At 33.4% G+C, this 20,485-nt stretch overlaps 1 protein-coding gene across 4 annotated transcripts in view; it reads left to right on the top strand.

Moving 5' to 3' along the window:
- ZDHHC17 (zDHHC palmitoyltransferase 17) overlaps nucleotides 1-19,478 on the top strand; it is a 106,786-nt gene extending 87,308 nt beyond the window's left edge. For all 4 annotated transcript variants that reach the window (XM_079936023.1, XM_079936024.1, XM_079936025.1 and 1 more), the window contains 7 exons: nucleotides 5,711-5,833; nucleotides 7,069-7,131; nucleotides 10,745-10,838; nucleotides 11,730-11,813; nucleotides 13,036-13,193; nucleotides 13,851-13,945; nucleotides 16,632-19,478. In XM_079936023.1, coding sequence (XP_079792149.1) covers nucleotides 5,711-5,833; nucleotides 7,069-7,131; nucleotides 10,745-10,838; nucleotides 11,730-11,813; nucleotides 13,036-13,193; nucleotides 13,851-13,945; nucleotides 16,632-16,770 — 756 coding nt within the window. In that variant the 3' untranslated portion in view covers nucleotides 16,771-19,478. The remainder of the gene's footprint in view (nucleotides 1-5,710; nucleotides 5,834-7,068; nucleotides 7,132-10,744; nucleotides 10,839-11,729; nucleotides 11,814-13,035; nucleotides 13,194-13,850; nucleotides 13,946-16,631) is intronic.
- The last annotated feature ends 1,007 nt before the right edge of the window (nucleotides 19,479-20,485 follow it).

Genomic DNA, 20,485 nt, shown 5'->3' with positions numbered 1-20,485 from the left:
TATTCCAGACATATTTTCTAACTTTGCTTCCTAAATTGGACAGTAAATTTTATGTTCAAGAAAAAAAGTCAGATTCACATCTCAAAATAATTTTAGACTGTTGCTGTACTCTTATTAATCTGTTTGGATGTAAGTAGAGAAAAACAGGATAATTAGTAAAGTACCAAATAATGAAAACTTTATGCCAGAGAGTTTTATATAGTCTGTGTATAAAGACTTGTGCCTAGGAACATCAGATGGCACTTAAGCGCTTGGAGACCATTTTAAACAGCAAAATCACCAAAAGAAGCACACAAATGCTAAACAAGAAGGCAGAGTATTGCCTCATGTAACTCAGCGGGGAATGTGTGCATAGGGCAACTCATATTTCTTGCTGCTTTGCACATACAAATGACTGCAAAAGCACTGTCAATATTGATTTTGGAGTTACAAATAAATTCTAGCTCGTAGGCATGAGGATCAACTGTATAAAAGTTATTTTAGTTCTCATAATATGTTACCCAACTTAAGTGCTTTTGTGGTGGTAATGAGTATTATATTGATGTAAACCATTTGTTATAATAAATTATTTTTCTTTTTTACTATTCATTAGATAAGTGTTACCCCATATACATGTTATATTTGTTTAGTGACTTTCTGGTTTGTAGTTCTTTCAGATACGTTGTTTTACTTGGTTCTCAGAACAATCCTTTGAGATTAAAAAAATAAATCACACAAATCGTAATGCTATTTTCTAACTGATGGAAAAATTGAGGTTCAGAGAAGTTGTATGTCTTGCTCAGAGTTACATAGCTAAGTAATTATCGAGAGTCTGATATAGAACCCAGCTCTTTGACCTGATACAGTATGTCTTCAAATGCCCTATTTTCTACTCTGAACATAATTTTTAAGTTCCTAAACCTTCTTAGAAAGCAATTTAGCAACCTGTAGAAAGGGCCTTTGATCTGTTAATTATTTATAAGTAAATAATAAGAGATAAGATCAAAGATTTATTTACAAGGATATTTATCATAGTACCATTTACAATATAATAGGGAAAAAATGGAAATAACCTAAATGTCCAACCTGAATAGGAGGAAAGATTTTTCAGTTATGTGACATATGGTACAGGATAAAATAGCCATTAAAATGCTTTTCTAAGACTTAGTGATATGGGCTCATACTTAGAATATAACAAATGAAAAAATACTAAATTGTATTTACAGAGAGATTCTAATTTTAAAACGTGCAAAAGATAAGAGCCGGAAGTGAGTACATGTAATTTTAGCTGTGGTTATTTCTGGGTGTGAGATTTGTGAGTGATTTTCTTGTGCTTTTATTTATTTGAAAATTTTGTTCATTGACCATACTTCATTTATAATAATCAAACAACTCTAAAATTCACTGTGGTAAACAGTAGAGCCTACTGTTTATTGTGTTGGCAACACTTTTGAAATAACTTATTAGGAATTTTATATCTAAAAATAATTATTTTTCAATCAGGTCTTAAGCTTCTTAAACCAAAGGTGGATGTGAGAAACTTATGGAACCTGGATCATTACATATGTAAAAATGAAAACAGTGCAGAATTATCATTTTCACCATTCTTTCCTATGCATTTTCCTCTTGAGCATTTTTTCCTGTAGTTTACTCTTAGGACTTCTTCAGTTTTACATGTATCTCTGCTAGTTTCCTTCTCATATTTTCTAAGCTTTTTAATCCCTATCTTTAGGTATCCAGTCATCACCTGTGAATTCCAACAATACTGCTATAAGTATTCTTGTATATCTTTTTTTTGTGCACATGTGCAGGTTTCTGTGAAGTCATTAAAGATACTCTTACAAAAGTTCTTAGTTCACATGTGTTTGACTACTGTGTGTAACGAATGATGTGACGGGAGAGGTCAGTGTCTTCCTTTTTGCTCATTAGAGAACTCATTGCTCCAACACACTCTTTCCTCACTCAGTTGCAGTATCAACCTCGATATTTATCAAGTTTCCTGTACTCTATTCGGTTTATTGATCTGTGTGCCTTACCAGTACTGTATTATCATATTACTGTAGCTTTATTCTTAACTCATGATATCTGGTAGGCCAAGTTTCCCAACTTTTTGTTTCTCAGGAATATCTTACCTCTTTTTAGCCCTTCGCACTTCTACTTAAATTTTTAGAAATCAGCTCCTTAAGTTCCATGGGAAGCCTAATGCAATTTTGATTGAAATTCTATTTAAGCTATAGAATAATTTAGAGAAAAATGACTTCTTTCTGATATTTAGATCTTTGCTATTTCAGAATATCCTAGAGTGGGTGGCTTAAACAACAAAAATTAATTTTCTCACAGTTCTGGATCAGGATGCCTGCACGGTTGTGTTCAGGTGAGGGCTCTCTTCCCGACTTACAGACAGTCACCTTCTCCCTGTGTCCTCACATGGCAGGAAGAGAGTGAGAGAGATCTCTTCTTTCCTCTTCTTATACAGCCACAGTCCTGTTGGGTTAGGGCCCCACCCTTATGACCTCATTTAACCTAATTATCTCCTAAAGAGCCTATCTCCAGGTACAGTCACATTATAAGTTAGGGCTTCAACATATGAATTTGGAAGAGGGGAGACACGATTCAGTCCATAGCAGAAGTCCAGGGTGGGATTGATAAGAATTCTGACTTTGTCTTTTCATCCACATTTCCCATACTACTAATACAGTTGGAGGTGGGATTAAGAACTACCCCAGGCGGCCTGTCTCACCAGAATCATCTTCTTTCCTTGACCTCCAGTTTGAACTTTATGGTATAGTGTGGCTTGTCCTCTTTCCAAAGTTGTTGCTTGCATTTTGTGGATCACTTGGTTGGTTTGATTGACTGTTTTTGGTTCATTTTGGGGGTATTATGGTAAGTTAGAGCTGTAGTTCACAGCAGGCATCAAAATAACATCCAAGTAGATTAAAGAGTTAAATGGAAAAAGAAGATTCCATAAACATTTAAATGAAAACGTTGATGACAAGTATTTGTTTTATTTCTAATTGGAGGAATGTTTAAGCATAAAAACAAATACAAATTAAGAATAAAATAGTGCTTCTCTTGCTTCTAAATTCGCAGCTCTTTTCCTTTACTCAATGCTAATGCAAACATAGTGATCAACAAATATGTATTGCTAGTGGGGTTGTAAATTGGTGTATCTTTCTGTAAATAATCTGATGGTATAAAAATATATATCAAGCAATAAAAATGTTCATACCCAAAGATATTGTTCCCATAATATTTAATGACCCAGGGTATACTGCAGAGCACTTTGGAGAGGCAGAATAGCATAGGTAGTAAGAGCCTAGCTCGTAATACCAGCTCCACCTCTAATCCATTCTTTAATCTTAGACTGCTTAATTAACCTCTGCCTCAGTTTTATCATGGGGATAGCAGCAGGCTTTATCATAGGGTTTTTGTGCAGCCTAAATAAATGGCTTGTAGTCAGTGATAAATTTTATTAATGTTAATAAATACACGAATACCAAAAATAAAAGGAGTTATCTCTGGGTTGTGGAGTTATTGTTTTTGTCTTTATGCTTTTTAGTGTTTTCTAACTTTCATTAGGAAAAAAGGTTTACAAAAAACAGCCATACCAAAAAATTATTTCTGTTAAATGTTTTAAATTAACTGCACTGATCTATTGCTAAAGCTAAGTTTAAACTACCATTTGAAGATATCTAATCTCTTTCCCTTTAAAAAAGCAAAGAAATTCTTTAAGTTCATCTGATATTTAATTCCTGAATACCCCTTTCAAACCTGTAGTCATTTACTGAGCTGCTAGTTAGCTCCCTGCAAATTTAATCCAGGCTGTAAGAACCTGACCTATATATACTTATATGTTAGCACTTTTTGAAACTGTTATAATAAGATACTGCCCTGAAAAATGCCACAGTTCAGCATTCGTTGCACATACATTTATCCAGCTTTATTCTTAAGCGAATTTTGCTGTTGGAAGAGCTGAAAATTTGACTTTCTGTTTATTCTCTTCTGGCTGTACCCATGGATTTTGGGGAATAAGGATGGTGAAAGTTGGGAATAAATAGGGGACTGGAGAAAGAGAAATCACTTTTATATATGGCAGGTGATATTAACTACTCTTTCTTCTTCCTTTCTTTCCTCTTGTATTTTAAGTAGTTGTTTAGTGTTTTCATATTTACCACACAAATATAGGATTGTTTCATTCATGAAGCTGTTCTTTCTTTCTTTCTTTTTTTTTTTTTTTTTTTTTTGGTACGTAGGCCTTTCACTGTTGTGGCCTCTCCCGTTGTGGAGCACAGGCTCGGGACGCGCAGGCCCAGCAGCCATGGCTCACGGGCCTAGCCGCTCCGCGGCATGTGGGATCTTCCTGGACCGGGGCACGAACCCGTGTCCCCTGCATCGGCAGGCAGACTCTCAACCACAGCGCCATCAGGGAAGCCTGAAGCTGTGCTTTCTTACCTGTGCTTCATAAGAAATGTAGAGTGTGTATATATGATAATGTCCAAATGTCTTAACAGAATGTTTGTATGATACTTGTACTACATAAAATCTTTTTTTTTTTTTTTTTGGCCGCACCCTGTGGCTTGTGGGATCTTAGTTTCCTGACCACGGATCGAACCCAGGCCCTCGGCAGTGAGAGTGAGGAGTCCTAACCGCTGGACCGCCAGGGAATTCCCAGCCTAACATTTTATTAAATCTTTTGGTTTTTTTTTTTTTTACATGTACATGGGGGCCTTCATAAATAATGAAGAAGTGACCAGAGTAGGAATCTTTATGCCTTTTAGCAAAGAAATGATACATTTGTGAAGAAATGACAAGCCAGAGGGTTTGAGCTAGGGGCAGTCAGTTATGGGGATGTGACTAGGAGCTGTGTGAGGAGACTAGTGGAAGAGAAGGGTTAGTGCAGTCAGTATGTGAACACAGGTCCCTGTCTGTCAGTGTCCTTCCCAGGCTTTGGTGATGAGGCCTTTCCTTTCTTCTCTGGTACAGGGAAGGCACCATTCTCGTGGGAAATTCTGTGGATAGCTTTTGTACCTACGTAAAATCTTGAAAATGGTATGTTTTGTGTCCCAAAAATGTGTTGCTCTAGCAACATTGCTTTATTTCTCCCAGTGTTATTGAAAATAGTCTTTGATTCTTCACTTATAAGTGCCTAGTACATTTCTTATATTTTCATTAGGTAGAAAAATGTAAACATAGAAACTGTTTCTGTTTTAAGCAGGTTTATAAGTACCTTTTCTAAAATTAAGGCCACCTTGAATGTGGGCAAAAATGGCAACGGAGAGAATGTAAAAACAATCTTTTAAATATATGGGTATGATATCTAAGTGTTTGGTAGATTTTAATGCATATAGATAAAATATTAATAATATGCTAATTACTTTCAACATGAGAAGTCCCTTCATTTTTGTCAAAAGAAATAATGATCATTTAAAAATAATGTATTCACTGACTTTTCAAAAGTGTCAGATAACCCTACATGATTTAAAGTTTATAAAAAATTCACATTTTTATTTTTTATACTTATTTATGAGCAGAATGGGAAATGTATTTATTTTGATGTAATAGGTAAACTAACATGTATAGATGTAATCTATTTTGATGTAATAAATAAACCATCTTGTATTTTTTTGGAGATTTTTGTGTGTATGTGTGATACAGTTTTACAGATTATAAGTTTACCTATAATAATAACTAGTTTTCATTGCTTCTTTAGATTCCTTAACTTTAGGTACATCTCAACTTTTTATTTATCCATCTTCCATTCCTTGTCAATAGTATTGCACTTTTCTACAATTTTGGAAAATCTTGGAAATCAGATCCAGGGATTATTAAAGCTACAGAGGAACAAAAGAAAAAGGTAGCAAGATACAATCTAACTAGTCACTTGTGTTTTATTGCCAGATTATCAGTATTTTTAGCAGATAATAGAGTACAAAAAAGGAAACTAGAAATTTCAAACCAAACTGAGGTTATGTGTAGTTGGTGCTCACCTTTGGTGTTCTTGTGATGCCAGTCCTTACAGTTCCATGACATTTTAAAATTTCATCTTTCTCTCCTTTATAAGGATTATGATTGTTTTGAGGGACAAATAACAGTAGTTTACACATCTCTGTAAACCTTCAGCAAATAAATATGCATTCAGTAAATGTTTGTTAAATGACTGTAAATTAGAAGGCCACTAAATGGTTGATAGTGTAGATATATTGTTCTAATAACTGAAATGTTTGTATATATGATCCAGGGCACCCCTCATCTATAGCTGAGGTACGTAGGAAACTGAATTTATAATCCAAAGATGTCACGGTAAGTAGAGAATTGGATTAGAAGCAATTAGATCATTTTAAGAGCTGTTTAATCCAGTTTCTGAAAACAGAACAAATCCTGATGAATTATTTCCTATCCACATGGATTAAAACACTAGTAGGTTCTTACGGTCTTATCTTCCCCTTTCTAGGCTGCATAAAGAGTGCTACCCTTATGTTCCAGTATTCTTTAGACATTACTGGTTATTGATTTGCCAGGTTTTCTTAGTCATAATCCAGTTCTGAAGATTCAGTTCTTTATTGGACTTAGGTTTACATTCATCCCTTAATCATCAAAACCTTATAGAGACTAGTTCTTAGGATAGGTCATTTAGTTTTATTCTCAGAGAAATATTCCCATAACTAAATTTAGGGTTGCTTTTTCATATATCCAAGAAATAAAATTCCTGTATTCATATTATAATGAAATAACAGAAGTAAGCGAAGAGATTTTATTATCTTTAGCTGAAAACATTGGTTAATTAAAAATGAGCATTGTGTTTGCTGCTACTCATATATTTATTTTTATTGAAGTATAGTTGATTTTCAGTGTCGTGTTATTTTCAGGTGTACAGCACAGTGATTCAGTTATACATATATATATTTTTTCTGTTTCATATTCTTTTCCCTTATAGGTTATTACAAAATATTGAGTATAGTTCCCTGTGCTATGCAGCTGGTCCTTGTTGGTTATCTATTTTATATTTAGTAGTGTGTATTGATACTCATATTGATGGCACAATAGTTGGTATTGTTCTGTTTTGAATAATTTTTTTTTTTTAATTCACAGACAATAGTTGAACTTGCAGAGACAGGAAGTCTGGACCTCAGTATATTCTGCAGTACATGTTTGGTAATATTTTTTTCTTTATTCTTCCCTCTCTCCTCTTCCCCTACCAGTGGCATAGCATAGAGAGTTTGGGAAACCAGGACAGTTTCTTTCACTGAGCACATTTCTTGACCCACCCCTGCAAAATGCCTTTTAGATCATGGTACAGGAGGAAAGATGGTGAAAAGATGTCTCCTTTCCAATGTCCTTATTCCCCCGATGGTAGACCTTAACTACACTTCTGATTCAGTGGTGCCATTCATTTGTATTCATTCTTATTCTCTTTTTCTCTCTTAAAATGTAATTCAACAAATAAAAAACTAAGTAATAAAAGTATTTAAAATCAAAAGTTTACTGTGATTCCCTAATATACTGTTATCCTAATTACATTTTAAGAAAATTTATTCTTATATTTAAAGGTCACAGTGGGAAATTATTAGATAACTTTTAAGACAACATGGCCTCTAAACTGGTTCAATTAGAGCAGTTATCCGTCTGTATTAGAGTGTTTATTCAACTTAGAGCACTATTTTATCATTGATATTAAACATTGTCATATTCAACCAGGTCATAGATAAAGCTATATATGAAATTAAATGGCATTTACTTATGGAATCAGATATAGTGATACTGACATTGTTTTATTACTATAGACATCTAATTTCTATAGAATAATACTGTTTTGTGTTTTAATGATTTTCTGCTTAATTTTTATAATTAGTTCTTGTGGAAAATATACAGACTGCCGCAGTGGTTAAACCATATTTCTCTACATGGAAATGGAAATATCCCCAAATCATGCTTGAAACTAAATGCCCTTTTATACTTTTAAGTTATACACTACAACTGAACTAATATCTTAACAGTTGAATAATAATAAAATAATTGACTTAGTTTAGGATTCTGGAATGAGTTTTTGAAACTAAGCTCTACTTCTACAGATTCTTTTAAGTTGTTTCACTTAACCAAACAGTTGTTTGGTTGTTTGTTTCTTTGACCTAACAGTTATGATTTTGGATGTTCAAAATATATACTGCTTTACTCTTGGTAACAACTTTAGGGTACTGACTGATTCTTTTGTATTTTCAAGCATGCTTTAAAAAGGCTTTTGTTTCTGTGCTTTACAATAGGTAATTTACAGAATTGTATTCTTAACATTTAGGACATTTTTATACTCTACTATTCTGTGAAAATACAATTCTGTTCCACAAAGTCAGGTATACATTGCTGATATCCTTGCCATATAGCAAACAGGTTGTTTTTTTTTTTTTAACACTTTATAGGCTACGCATTTAATCAATTATACCAAATTGTCATTCAAACATTGTATATGTGCTTTTAGCAGTACACTCAAAGCAAGCAGTGGTACATGTCATGAATAGTTAGACAACTTCACTAGAGAATTTTCTTTCCATCCTGAACATTGGGGTTAAAAGTATGGTCAGAAGTAAAACAATAACTTTCCATTTTGATAGGAAGACAAACATTTGGTAAACAGTTCAATTAAATTAGTTGGATGGTTCTTCAGGACTGATACAGATTCTTGGGTCAGCTGCCTACCACTGCTGTTGTTTTCTTATCCTGGTGTGGTTGTCATTTGGGGTCAGCAGTCTTTTCTATAGACAGTTCAATGCAGAGGCCCTTCTTAATTGGGAAATATGAATTTAAGAGTTGATTCTCTTCAGTTTCCTTGTGCATGAGGTACTTGAGAATACCTGATAAGAAGCCTTTCATCTAGGTTGGAGACAGTCCTTTAAATGGTACTTATTCCAGTATGCATAACCCCTTGGTTATAGATCATGGGGCACCTGATCTTCATCCAAAGATAGATTACAGTGATCAGCTTCAGAAACAAGCTTAGGATATCTTCTTAATAACTCAGTTAAGCTTTACAATAACATAACATAGTAACAAAGAGCCATTTGGGAAGAGAGTTTTAGACAGTAAATACTGACCTCAATTAACAAAACTAGAATTTAACATCTATTGAAACATAATCTTTTCTGTCTAAAAGTACCCCCATTTTTATCAGATATAGCCAAATTATGATTGTAGAAAGAATATCCCAAGTGGAAAACACATTTTCTAACCATTTCTTTTTTCATTGTGAGGGCATCAGTCTTGCAGTCAGCAAACAGGTTCTTTATATAGAGTTGCTCAATACAGTTTCATTATTAAGTAAATATCTGATGGTAAGAACAAGACTTTCTCTCATCATAGCATAAACATTTTATTATATATTATGTTATCATAAGTTGCATAATTCTGGATAGATAATTTGTTATTGTAAAATAAAGAGCTTGTTCTATTATAAAATGATTCAAATTGACAGAGGTATTTGTCATTATATGGGTATCTTTACTTTGAAAAATACACAGACACATGTAGATAAGAATTTTCTAAAAATGAATTGCTCTGTAAGTGAACTACGGCAACTGTTGTGTTTAGGAGGCTTGTGTCAGTTTTTGTGCAGAATTCATTGACAGCTGTTGCCCAGAGGGGAGACTTAGCTGAGAGTTGGAAGTAAGGATAAAATTTGTTTGATATATCCTACTTCTTTCTGCTAATAGGTTTAGTCTCATATCTGTGGTGAAGAATGACTTAGCCTTTTCTTGGGTCCACAGATTTTTTAATACATGTAAGAACCGCATAGTGCACCTATGCCTTTTTCTTAGTACCTCAGAATAGTGTGTAATTTATGCAAACTGTTGGGGAAATGTTAGTGCTTTTATTGAAACACCAATAAAGGATATTACAAAATTTGTTTCTAGCAAGGGTTAATAACTGTAGCTCTTGTCATGTATCCAGCATTGGGACTAGCAGCTCTTTGAAGATCGCCAATGAGTTCTTGTATTCACTTGGTTGCTTTAGAGTAATGTAGAGAAAAACATTTCATAACACTTAAAACATCATAAACGTGAGTTTTTTATTGCCTGTGAAGACCTGAAGAATGTATTTTATGTTTTTTAAAACAAACAGGGACTGCCTAAACTTCTTAAGCATGTTGTACTTTCTTAGATAAGGTCGTGCAGTTCAGCAGAGGAAGTGCTGTACCTTAATCTGAGATCTCAGATTTCTTTCACTAAAAGAAAGACGTGTACACTTACTGGGATTTTTTGCTGGATTTGTAAACTTTGGGAAACATTTTATTAATGATGCGAATTTTAAAAGCTCTCTTTTATTCACTTCTAAATTGACCTTCCTTTTACTAAGGAACCAATTTCATTTTATTAAGCAACAACCAGTATTATGACCATTAATTGCAATACATTTTCATTAAGAAGCCTGAAGAGTGATATTTGAGGAATTTGAGGGCTGTGAATTAAATATAGTACCATTCATTGCAACAGCAAATTGATCTTTGATTCTTAATTATTTTTGTTAATTGATGGTTCTGCCCTGTCTTAGGAATTTATATTTTAGAGTAGACTTATCCTCTTCATCTTTGTTGTTGCAGTTGAAATTTTATTAAACAAAAGTGATTTTTGTTTGGTTCTATTCCTTTGGAAACCTTGGTATAATCCTTTTCAAAAAAATACCGGGTTTTTTTCATATTGTATTTTGAGAAAATAAAATGTTCGGCTTTCCTCTCTTAGGTATAGTGCCTTTCATAATCTTTTAACATGCCTGTTAACAGATACGGAAACCAGTGAGGTCCAAACATTGTGGTGTGTGCAACCGCTGTATTGCAAAATTCGACCATCATTGCCCATGGGTGGGCAATTGTGTAGGTAAGTTTTATGAGTAATTTCTAAATATATTGTTCATTTAAATTACTCTAGGCAACTAATGAAGTACAATATTAAAGTAGGTGTAGAAGGTTCATTCTAGCACCCTACAATACCCCTCGTTCCCCCAATTATTTTCTGAGTGCCAAAACATCAACCCAGTTGTAAGAGAGAGGGGAAAAGACATCATAAAATCAGTGTCTAGAAAAGATTGATATAATTTCTCTATCAATTCTCTCTGGTGCCTACTCTTTCCTATTTTCTCCATTGGATAACAGTGAAATCAATAAGGGGGCAGATTGTGTTGTTTTTTAGTTAAACTAAAGAAAGTAAGGCAATAAAAAATATTTAAAGGTTGTTATGTACAGAGGCAGAGAAGAATGACAGATAAGAACTCTACATATCTCAGTGTTCAAGAATGACATAGTCTGAGGAAATGAACTAAGTGGTCTGAGACGTGGCCCTGGAGATTTTATGAGAGGACAGCAGGGAAACATTACAAAGATTGTATGACTATGTTGGGGAGAAGCCTTTAAAAAGTAGGATTTTAAAGTTTATAAAACTAAAGATAAAATAGGATTATTTAAACCTCAAGGCAAATAGTAGAATTAAAGCTCAAACTTGTGATTTATTTGGTTCATTAAGACTCTTTTGAATGAATATCATTGCAGTCACTACATCTTTGTGTGTCATTATAAGCATTCTTTTATTTTAACAATTTTATTAAAACATTTATTTTCTTGAAGAACATTTTGTAAAATAAATAATGTATGTGATTATTGTCCAAGGTGTATCTCACTTTTCATGGAATTTCGCCACCCCTACCTCACCTCTAGGTGTATCTCCAGTTGTTTTTTCTTAGCTAAAAAAAATTGCTTCTGTTTTGTTCTTTAGGTGCAGGCAACCATAGATACTTTATGGGCTACCTATTCTTCTTGCTTTTTATGATCTGCTGGATGATTTATGGTTGTATTTCTTGTGAGTACAATTAGTTTTTTATCTTCTTAAAACACGTGTTTGCATACTCATGCTTTACTATATTAACAAAAAATATGATAATGACAAATGTGTTTTAACTAAAAATTATGGTTTGGGGCACCTCACTACAATGAAGCATAGAGAAAAAATAGATATAGAACTGTCAAACATGTTCAACATAGAGTATAAGAAACAGAATTATCAGTTAATTATCTTTTAATAGGCTTTGAAAAGCTTCTGGGTAAAAAACACCAACATTTTTCACATCACATGCTTGCTTTACTCTAGTAGTTTATAGATTTTGTGATTGTGCTAGTTGCTCTTTCTTACCAAACAGCTGGGAAAATATAGTTAAGTTTGCACAGAACTTGAAATGTTTTGAAGAGTAAGGTATAATTATTGCCTATTAGAGAATATTTAAAAGGTTAAGAATAAGTTGTCATTCAGTGATCATATGGGTGTAGTATCTTAGAAGAAATGATGGGGTTTTATTGCACTGAGAACATAATTTGGAAAGAATTTAAATGAAAATATTAGCTACTGTCCTTCAGGGCTTGGTGGTATTTAGCACAAAGATGTATTAGATACTGACTTAAAAATAAGTCTTGGATGATTTCCTAGTCCTCCTACTCCCACAGATATTAAGAATAATCTCTGTTATTGCCCTAATGAAAAAGGAGGTTACTTCCTCAAATAGGGATTAACAGAGAGAACGATTTTGTCAGAGATCTTTACCTAATTTCTGGCAGCCCAACACACCTGAGAGAGAGAGCATAGTCCTACTAATAACATCAGTTCTTTATGGCAGCAGCTCTCATAGAGTAGATTTTGTTTTGGAAAAAGTCCCCCTCACCAAGGTGATCTTGTGTTATGTTCCTCCCCTCCAAAGAAGTCTCACATATCTGTATCATCTTATCTTTGTATAAAGGAATTGTTTTTTTACATATTGTATGTATGCAATACCAATCAAATAAAAACTGTATTATCGTTACAGTACAGGTTTGTTTGTTTTTAGGATTGCCTGCTGCTTTTTCTATTTCTGCTTTTGATATGTTTTTTCACTAATGTACAAGGGGATTATTTAAGAGTATGAAAATACTTGCATTGAAAGTCATCAGTTAAATTCTTGGATCGTGTTTTCTAAGTGGTGCCTACCACAAATGTCCACACGAGGTGCTTGGATGGTTACGAGTAAATTTGCATTCTTCTGCTCTGATTTTAGACTGGGGACTCCACTGTGAGACCAGTTATACCAAGGATGGATTTTGGACATATATTACTCAAATTGCCACATGTTCACCCTGGATGTTTTGGATGTTTCTGAACAGTGTTTTTCATTTCATGTGGGTGGCTGTATTACTCATGTGTCAGATGTATCAGGTATGTGCAAGTGCATTATTTGTTCTTTAGTGTGCAGAGAACTCTTAAAAATTCACTCCTAGCTTAAAAGATAACAATGTATTCTCTTTATAACCATTCCTACTTTTCAGTAATTAAAATTTTTTCAAGAGTTAAAATTTTCAGTTTGCTGTTCCTTTCTTCTTCACTCTTTCTCTCCACCTCTCCTCCCTCTTCTTATTTTATGAACTTTTAACTTTCACTACTACTGTCATCAAAACTTTTTATTTCTCTTTCCTGGTTTACATACATCCAGTTGGATATAAGTGTGAGCTTAGACTGATGGTTCCATTAATTTTGTGTGTGTTTTAATATTTTATTACCTACAAATATCAGTATTTACTCAAGAGTTTTTTTAATTAGGATTTTTAAAAAAGCTCCTTCTTAAAGGGGCTGATGGAGAGGTAGTATGTACATAATGTCCATGCCTACACATACACAGTGCCAGGTGACCTGTTTTTAAATATTTTCCCTGTTTAACTAGCTACTTCCCACAGAGTCAGATAGTACTGTGTAAACCCGCTTGATGATCTCCTGATGGAAAGCCAGAAACAGACTCCATCCTGATCCTCTTGAGAATTAACTTGTTTTATATTAAATATCCAGAGAGTTAATGGTTTGCTTTCTCTTGCCTCTTAGATATCATGTTTAGGTATTACTACAAATGAAAGAATGAATGCCAGAAGATACAAGCACTTTAAAGTCACAACAACATCTATTGAAAGCCCATTCAAGTACGTACATATCTATGAATTTAATATTTTCTCTTGACATATAAAGTTCCTTACTAACTAAACTCAGCAAATATCTAGTGAGTACATCAAAGAGAAGTATTTTCTTTAAGAATGGCAATAATATATGAAACAGGGAATATTTATTTTACTTAACAATGTGTAAAATAGCTTATAAAACATACCAAATACCAAGATTTCTGCCAGGTGAAACATTGGTTAGTTCACCATAACTTTAGTATTTATCACATTAACTGTATATAAATTTGTGATATTCATTTTTTCCTTAATTATACAATTCAAACTTTATTGACCTACTAACGTTTAGTATTTGTTCTTTAACCTTTCCATCAATTTATAAATTTTCATTCAAAAATGAATGTATCCAGAAAATTGAAATAAGATTTTAAAAAATACAGTTGATTAAAATTCATTATTTAGGGAAATTTCCCAGACTCTAGGGCAACTACTTTTTGGTGCAAATTACTTACTTTATTTGCCCTCTGAATGACACAAAAATTTCCACACACCTAGTTTTCTTTTCTTTAATTGAAGTATGATTGACATATGACATTATATTAGTTTCAGGTGTACAACATAATGGTTTGATACTTGTATACACTGCAAAATGATCACCGCTAAAATCTAGTTAATGTCTGTCACCATACATAATTGCAAATTTTTTTTTTCTTGTCATGAGAACTTTTAAGATCTATTCTCTTAGCCATTTTCAAATATGAAGTACAATATTAACTATAGTCACCATGCTGTACACTGCATCCCCAGGGCTTACTTATTTTAGAACCAGAAGTTTGTACATTTTGAACCTCCCTCGCCTATTTCGCCCAGCCCCACCCCCAGCCTCTGCCCTCTACCAGTCTGTTCTCTGTATCTGTGAGCTTGAGTTTGGTTGTTCAGATTCCATGTAAGTGAGATTATGTGGTATTTGTCTTTCTTTGTCTGACTTATTTCACTTATAATGCCCTCACGGTCCATCCATGTTATCACAAGTGGCTATATTTCCTTCTTCTTTACAATGGCTGAATTTTATTTCATTGTGTGTGTGTGTGTCGCATTATTTCAATCTATTCATCTGTCGATGGACACTTAGGTTGTTTCCATATCTTGCCTGTTGTAAATAATGCGGTAATGAACATGGGGTGCAGATATCTTTTCAAGTTAGCGTTTTCATTTTCTTTGGATAAATACCCAGAAGTGGAATTGCTGGATCATATGGTAGTTCTATTTTTAATGTTTTGAGGAACCTCCATACTGTTTTCCACAGCGGCTGCACCAATTTACATTCCCACCAACAGTGCACAAGAATTCCCTTTTCTGCACATCCTCACCAACACTTGCTTTTCTTGTCTTTTTGATAATAGCCATTCAAACAGGTATGAGGTGATATCTCATTGTGGTTTTGATTTGCATTTCCCTAAAAATTAGTGACGTTGAGCATCTTCTCGTGTCTGTTGGCCATCTGTATGGCTTCCTTAGAAAAATGTCTATTCAGATCATCTGCCTATGTTTTAGTTGGATTGTTTGCTTTTTTGCTATTGAGTTGTGTGAGTTCTTTATAGATTTTGGATATTAACCCCTTATCAGATGTATGATTTGCAAATATTTTCTCCCATTCAGTAGGTTGCCTTTTCATTTTGTTGATGGGTTTCCTTTGCTGTTCAGAACCTTTTTAGTCTAATGTAGTCTCATTTATTTATTTTTGCTTTTGTTGCCTTTGCTTTTGGTGTCAGATTCACAAATTCATCACCAAGACTGAGGTCAAGGAGCTTACCACTTGTGTTTTCTGGTTTCAGTTCTTACATTCAAGTCTAATCCATTTTGAGTTAATTTTTGTGTATGGTGTAAGATAGTGGTCCAGTTTAATTCTTTCGCATGCGGCTGTCGAGTTTTCCCAACACCATTTATTGAAGAGACTGTTCTATTCTTTTATTTATATATATATATATTTTAATTTGCATTCACTTCAAAGTTAAGAAACAGTAGTTTCCTAATAATAGAAATATTTAAAACTTTGAGTTTTACTCAAGCTGCTTGTCTACTGCCATCAAGCTTTTGTGGTGCTATTAATTGTTGCATGTTTGTGGAAAGCATGTAAACCTTTAAATAAAAGCAAAAATAATAGAGTCGGTTGAGTAGTTTTGAGAATTCTCCCATAGGCACAATAATTGTATAAGGTGTAAAACTGACTGCTTTTCCAAAGGTATTCTTGAAGTTCTAAAATTTTGGGAACTTTCCTTAATATTTCTTTTTTTAAATTGCTATTCTTAGGTACACTGTCAAGTTTATGCTATTGATATTATTTTGTCTTTTACTCTCTCAATTTTGGATATAGTTTGTCTCCTTGCCAAAGAGCCACCAGTCAAGGAAAGGTTTTATCAAAAATTGCGTATTACACAGGAATGAAAGAAATGCAAATTTGAATAACTTTAATATATAATTGTATAACCCATTGTATTAGCAAAAGAGAAAAATCAGAGCCGTGAAGAAATATGAATGCGTACATATTTTGTAGAGTTATAAGCAGGTTCTTTCTGGCAGGAAACCTGAGTTCTTAAGTTTCGAAAAAAATATATTTAACATTAAAATGATATTAAACTCCTATTAAATTATTGTACTAATAGACTTTTTTTTCTTTTTCTTTTTCTTTTTTGGTGGGGGTGGTGTTTAGCCATGGATGTGTAAGGAATATTATAGACTTCTTTGAATTTCGATGCTGTGGCCTCTTTCGTCCTGTTATTGTGGACTGGACCAGGCAGTATACCATAGAATATGACCAAATATCAGGATCTGGGTACCAGCTCGTGTAGCAGCATCTTTATCCTATGAAGCATATTGCTGAGTGGTGCCTGAAAATTGTGTCTGTCCGTGTCTCTCTCACACTCGAATCCACATCCTTTGAACAAACAGCATGCTATATGTAGGGCTAACTGTGAATTTTAGTCTTTTTTTTCAACACTTTTATTAACAAAAGTAAACATGGACAGAACACACTGCCACTTCTGGGAAGAATAAAGGTCTTAAAAAGAATGTTAATGGTTCTTAATATGGGAATTCACAAAATACTCAACTTTTTGGTTTTGTTCTCATAACATTTTTCATGAAAAAAGAGTGAACTTATTCTGTTGACAGACATGGTATACTGATCAGAAATGCTTGATTCTAGCTAAAACTAAATTTATGGTATACAGCTAAATTTTATGATGCAATCTAGTATTGCATTTAATTCCAAGAAAGTTGTCTTAAATTGCTTCAGACTAGTATTATGTACGTGTTAGAATGTACATGTAAATACTGTGATGAAAATCATGTTGTTTTATTAGGGATCTACTGTAATGTGTCTTCAAAGACACAAGAAAATAATGTTCACCAAAAAATGTGCTAACAATATTTTATTGCTATCAGCTGTTGGCAATGCTGATATATCTCTAGTTCAGTGAAATAATTTTTAGTAACCTTGCTCTAAGGTTTTATGGTCTGATAATAAAGCACTTGCATGAGTATAGTAAGTCATGTTATTTTGTTCAACTTAAAAGCCCTACTAAGTGCATGATACACCTCATAGTATGTATACTGGCACACACTATCCAGTAAAGCATAAATTAGAATTTAATTTGATGTGCACATAGTCCAGTTTTTTAAGGGTTGAGCTATTTTCAAGAAAAGGCAGAACAAATAAGTTAATGCAAAATTCTCAATAATAGAAATAAATGGCTATACTGCAAAATAAAGTGTAGACAAAATAATGGAGTCTAGCTAAAGATGGAGCATGATCTCTGTACATACAGCACATGTGAATAAAAGAAAAGCTAATGGTATATTCTGGTTTTTAAAGAATGACCTATCAGAAAGAATTTTATCCCTAAGATTGTTTCAATTTTCCCAATATTGAATGTTTTGAAATTTGTTAATGCTGTCTGAAACAATTTCAGATTTTCGAATTGTCAAACATGATGCACTGATCAATTTTTGTTGCAGCATTTCCATACTCTCATGGTGAACTGTTGGTCACTGCTTCCATAACTATTGTTTACAGGTTTAGTCCTCTTAAGCGCTGTAGCAAACTGTGGTTCGAGCAACCTGTGGGAAACCTGTGAGAGGGAATGGGCTGGGGGAGGGTGGGAAAATGGTGGTCCGACCAATGACAGATCCTAGACCAGTGTAAAGATTGCGTATCTGCATATAAATAATTTATCAAATAGTTTTCTCTTTGTGTCTCTATGTGTTAGTGTATTTAAAGCTGCTCATTTCATTTTATCCAACCAAAAAGAAAAGGGAGATAATTAATGAGCTTCTAGTGATGTTCAATATCGCTGTTAATAAGCATTATACCCTGCAAGTTCACTGCATGTCTGATGCTTGGTAAAATTAGTATTCTCTGTAAAATGCAGATTACAGGTATTAAAGCAGTCTAGTGGTATACCCGCCCCTTGCCTTAGTAAGAGGAGCAGTGAAAATGTATATAGTTGATGTTCAGTATTTCCAAGTACCATTTTTATATAGTAGTTTCTTTGAGCATAAGTCATACATCAAAAAAATTACTCTTAGTGTACTTGAGTGTTTTAATATTAGAAAATTGGCTTACGTACTTTATTTTTGAAAAGGGAAGAGATGGGTGTGGGGTGGCAATAGCATTGTGCCATTTTGTCATAGAATGTACAAAATTGGTTAACTTTACAAATGTCTCTGCTAGTTTTGACTACTAATTGGGGGAAATTTTAGATAATTTTTAAATTCAAAGTTATTTATAAAAGGCTAGAATTCATTTTAATTTTTTGTATTTTGAGGCACTTCACGTGAAGACTCAGTTGCAGTTTTTATCGAATACATTTTTATTAACAGTCAAATACAATGGTGGTTTTCTCAGAGTTTGGATGAGAGTGTTGTTACCATGTACTTTCTTTATGGTACAGTATTCTTTCCAGTGCAAAGGAGATGTCTTTCAGTTAGACAGAAAAAAACAAAACTCTAGATGTATACATGGAAAATATTAGCAATGTTAATGCTTTAGTACTAGCCATCTCATAGTACCAGTGAAATTTATAACTCAGAAATGGTCTGATGGTCAGGAGCCAACCATGCCTCTGTGTACCGTCTAATTATTTTGTAGGTCTGTGTGTGGAACCAGTTTAACCCCGTTCTAAAGTTGTGTATGAAGGTGACCCTTTGGGGAATAGTTCGTATCAGCTTCATTGCATACTTTTAGCAAATAGGAACTTATTTCTCAGCTCTAAACATGAATTACTTCTTTGGAATTTTTTCCTTATTTTGTTGTTCCCAGGAATTTATTTGAAATATTAGTAGGCATAAAACAGCATCATTATTATACTTAAGCTATGGATATTTTTATTTTATATTTTCTTTATTTATAACTGTGCCAAGTATTATTTTGCTACTTAACGTGTTACTCTGTGGAAAGAAAAACCTGTAAAGTGTTTAATAAATTAGCTCTCCTTACATAAATTAAATCTGTCAAAATTTTGTAAAATATTAATCAGAATAAATATTGACTCTTAAATGTGTGTTTGGTTTTTTGCTCAGTTCTCTTCAAGAAATTGATGAAACACAGGTAGTGGTACCTGTGATATGAAAAGATTATTCTATATGTTTATATCTGGGTCAACTAGGAATCAGGTGGCAAGACTAGAAATTGGCAAAAATAGAAGGTAGTGGTAGTATTCTTTAAAAAAAACAAAAACCAGCAACCTCTAATTCTGTGTGTGTATGTTTGTGTTTGTAATGAATTTTTTTAAAATAAGAGAATATGTTTTTCTTTAAGAATTTTGTATTCCATGGAGTTACTTAGGATCCTCAAGGACTGTATGAATCTGTAAGATTTAAATGTAAGTATGTCTAAAGACTCTGTAGTAAAATAGTGGAAAAGGAAACCTACCAAGCATTGATCTCAGTTACTTGAGAAACCCTGCATGACTAAGAAAGCTTTATTTGGGATTTCAAAAAGCAAAAATTATGGAGGAACCCTTTCCTGTTGTTCACATGATTGTTTATGGTTTAATTGAGAACGCAGTGGTATTAAACAAATATTTTCAGATTGGACTAATTTTCATTTCATAATTATTTTACGGTATTGAAAGTAATGCCTCCAGAGCTGTGTAGAACTCAAGTAACAATATTTTGAACAAATATAAATAATAAAGGAAATTCTACTGTAAGCCCTCCCTTTTCATTCCAGTTAGGTACTTTTCTCCTCTTTGTCTTCTTGTCTGGATTCCCCAGTCCTTCCCAGATTGGTAGATTGTACCTATGATGTAGATTTCTGGTTCTAAGAGTTTACAGAGATAATTGGAAACAAGTGGTACATACCAGGACAAGAAATATTAGCTTCAGGTCAGAAAGTAAACCTTCAATTTCATAAAGTTCTTGGTATCAGAGTTTTCTATTAAATATCTTTATGTGACTATTAAAATAGAAAAATCTGTAATTCCAAGTGGAAACTTCAGAATGTCCCTTGATCTAGGTCAGCTAAGTCATAAACTCAAGGAAACCAAATGTGCCTCTTAGAAA

This window comes from Stenella coeruleoalba (genome assembly GCF_951394435.1).
Source record: "Stenella coeruleoalba genome assembly, chromosome: 11".
In the NCBI taxonomy this organism is placed as follows: Eukaryota; Metazoa; Chordata; class Mammalia; order Artiodactyla; family Delphinidae; genus Stenella; species Stenella coeruleoalba.
Note: the sequence above shows the minus strand (reverse complement) of the source record. Positions and strands in the feature narration are given on the sequence as shown.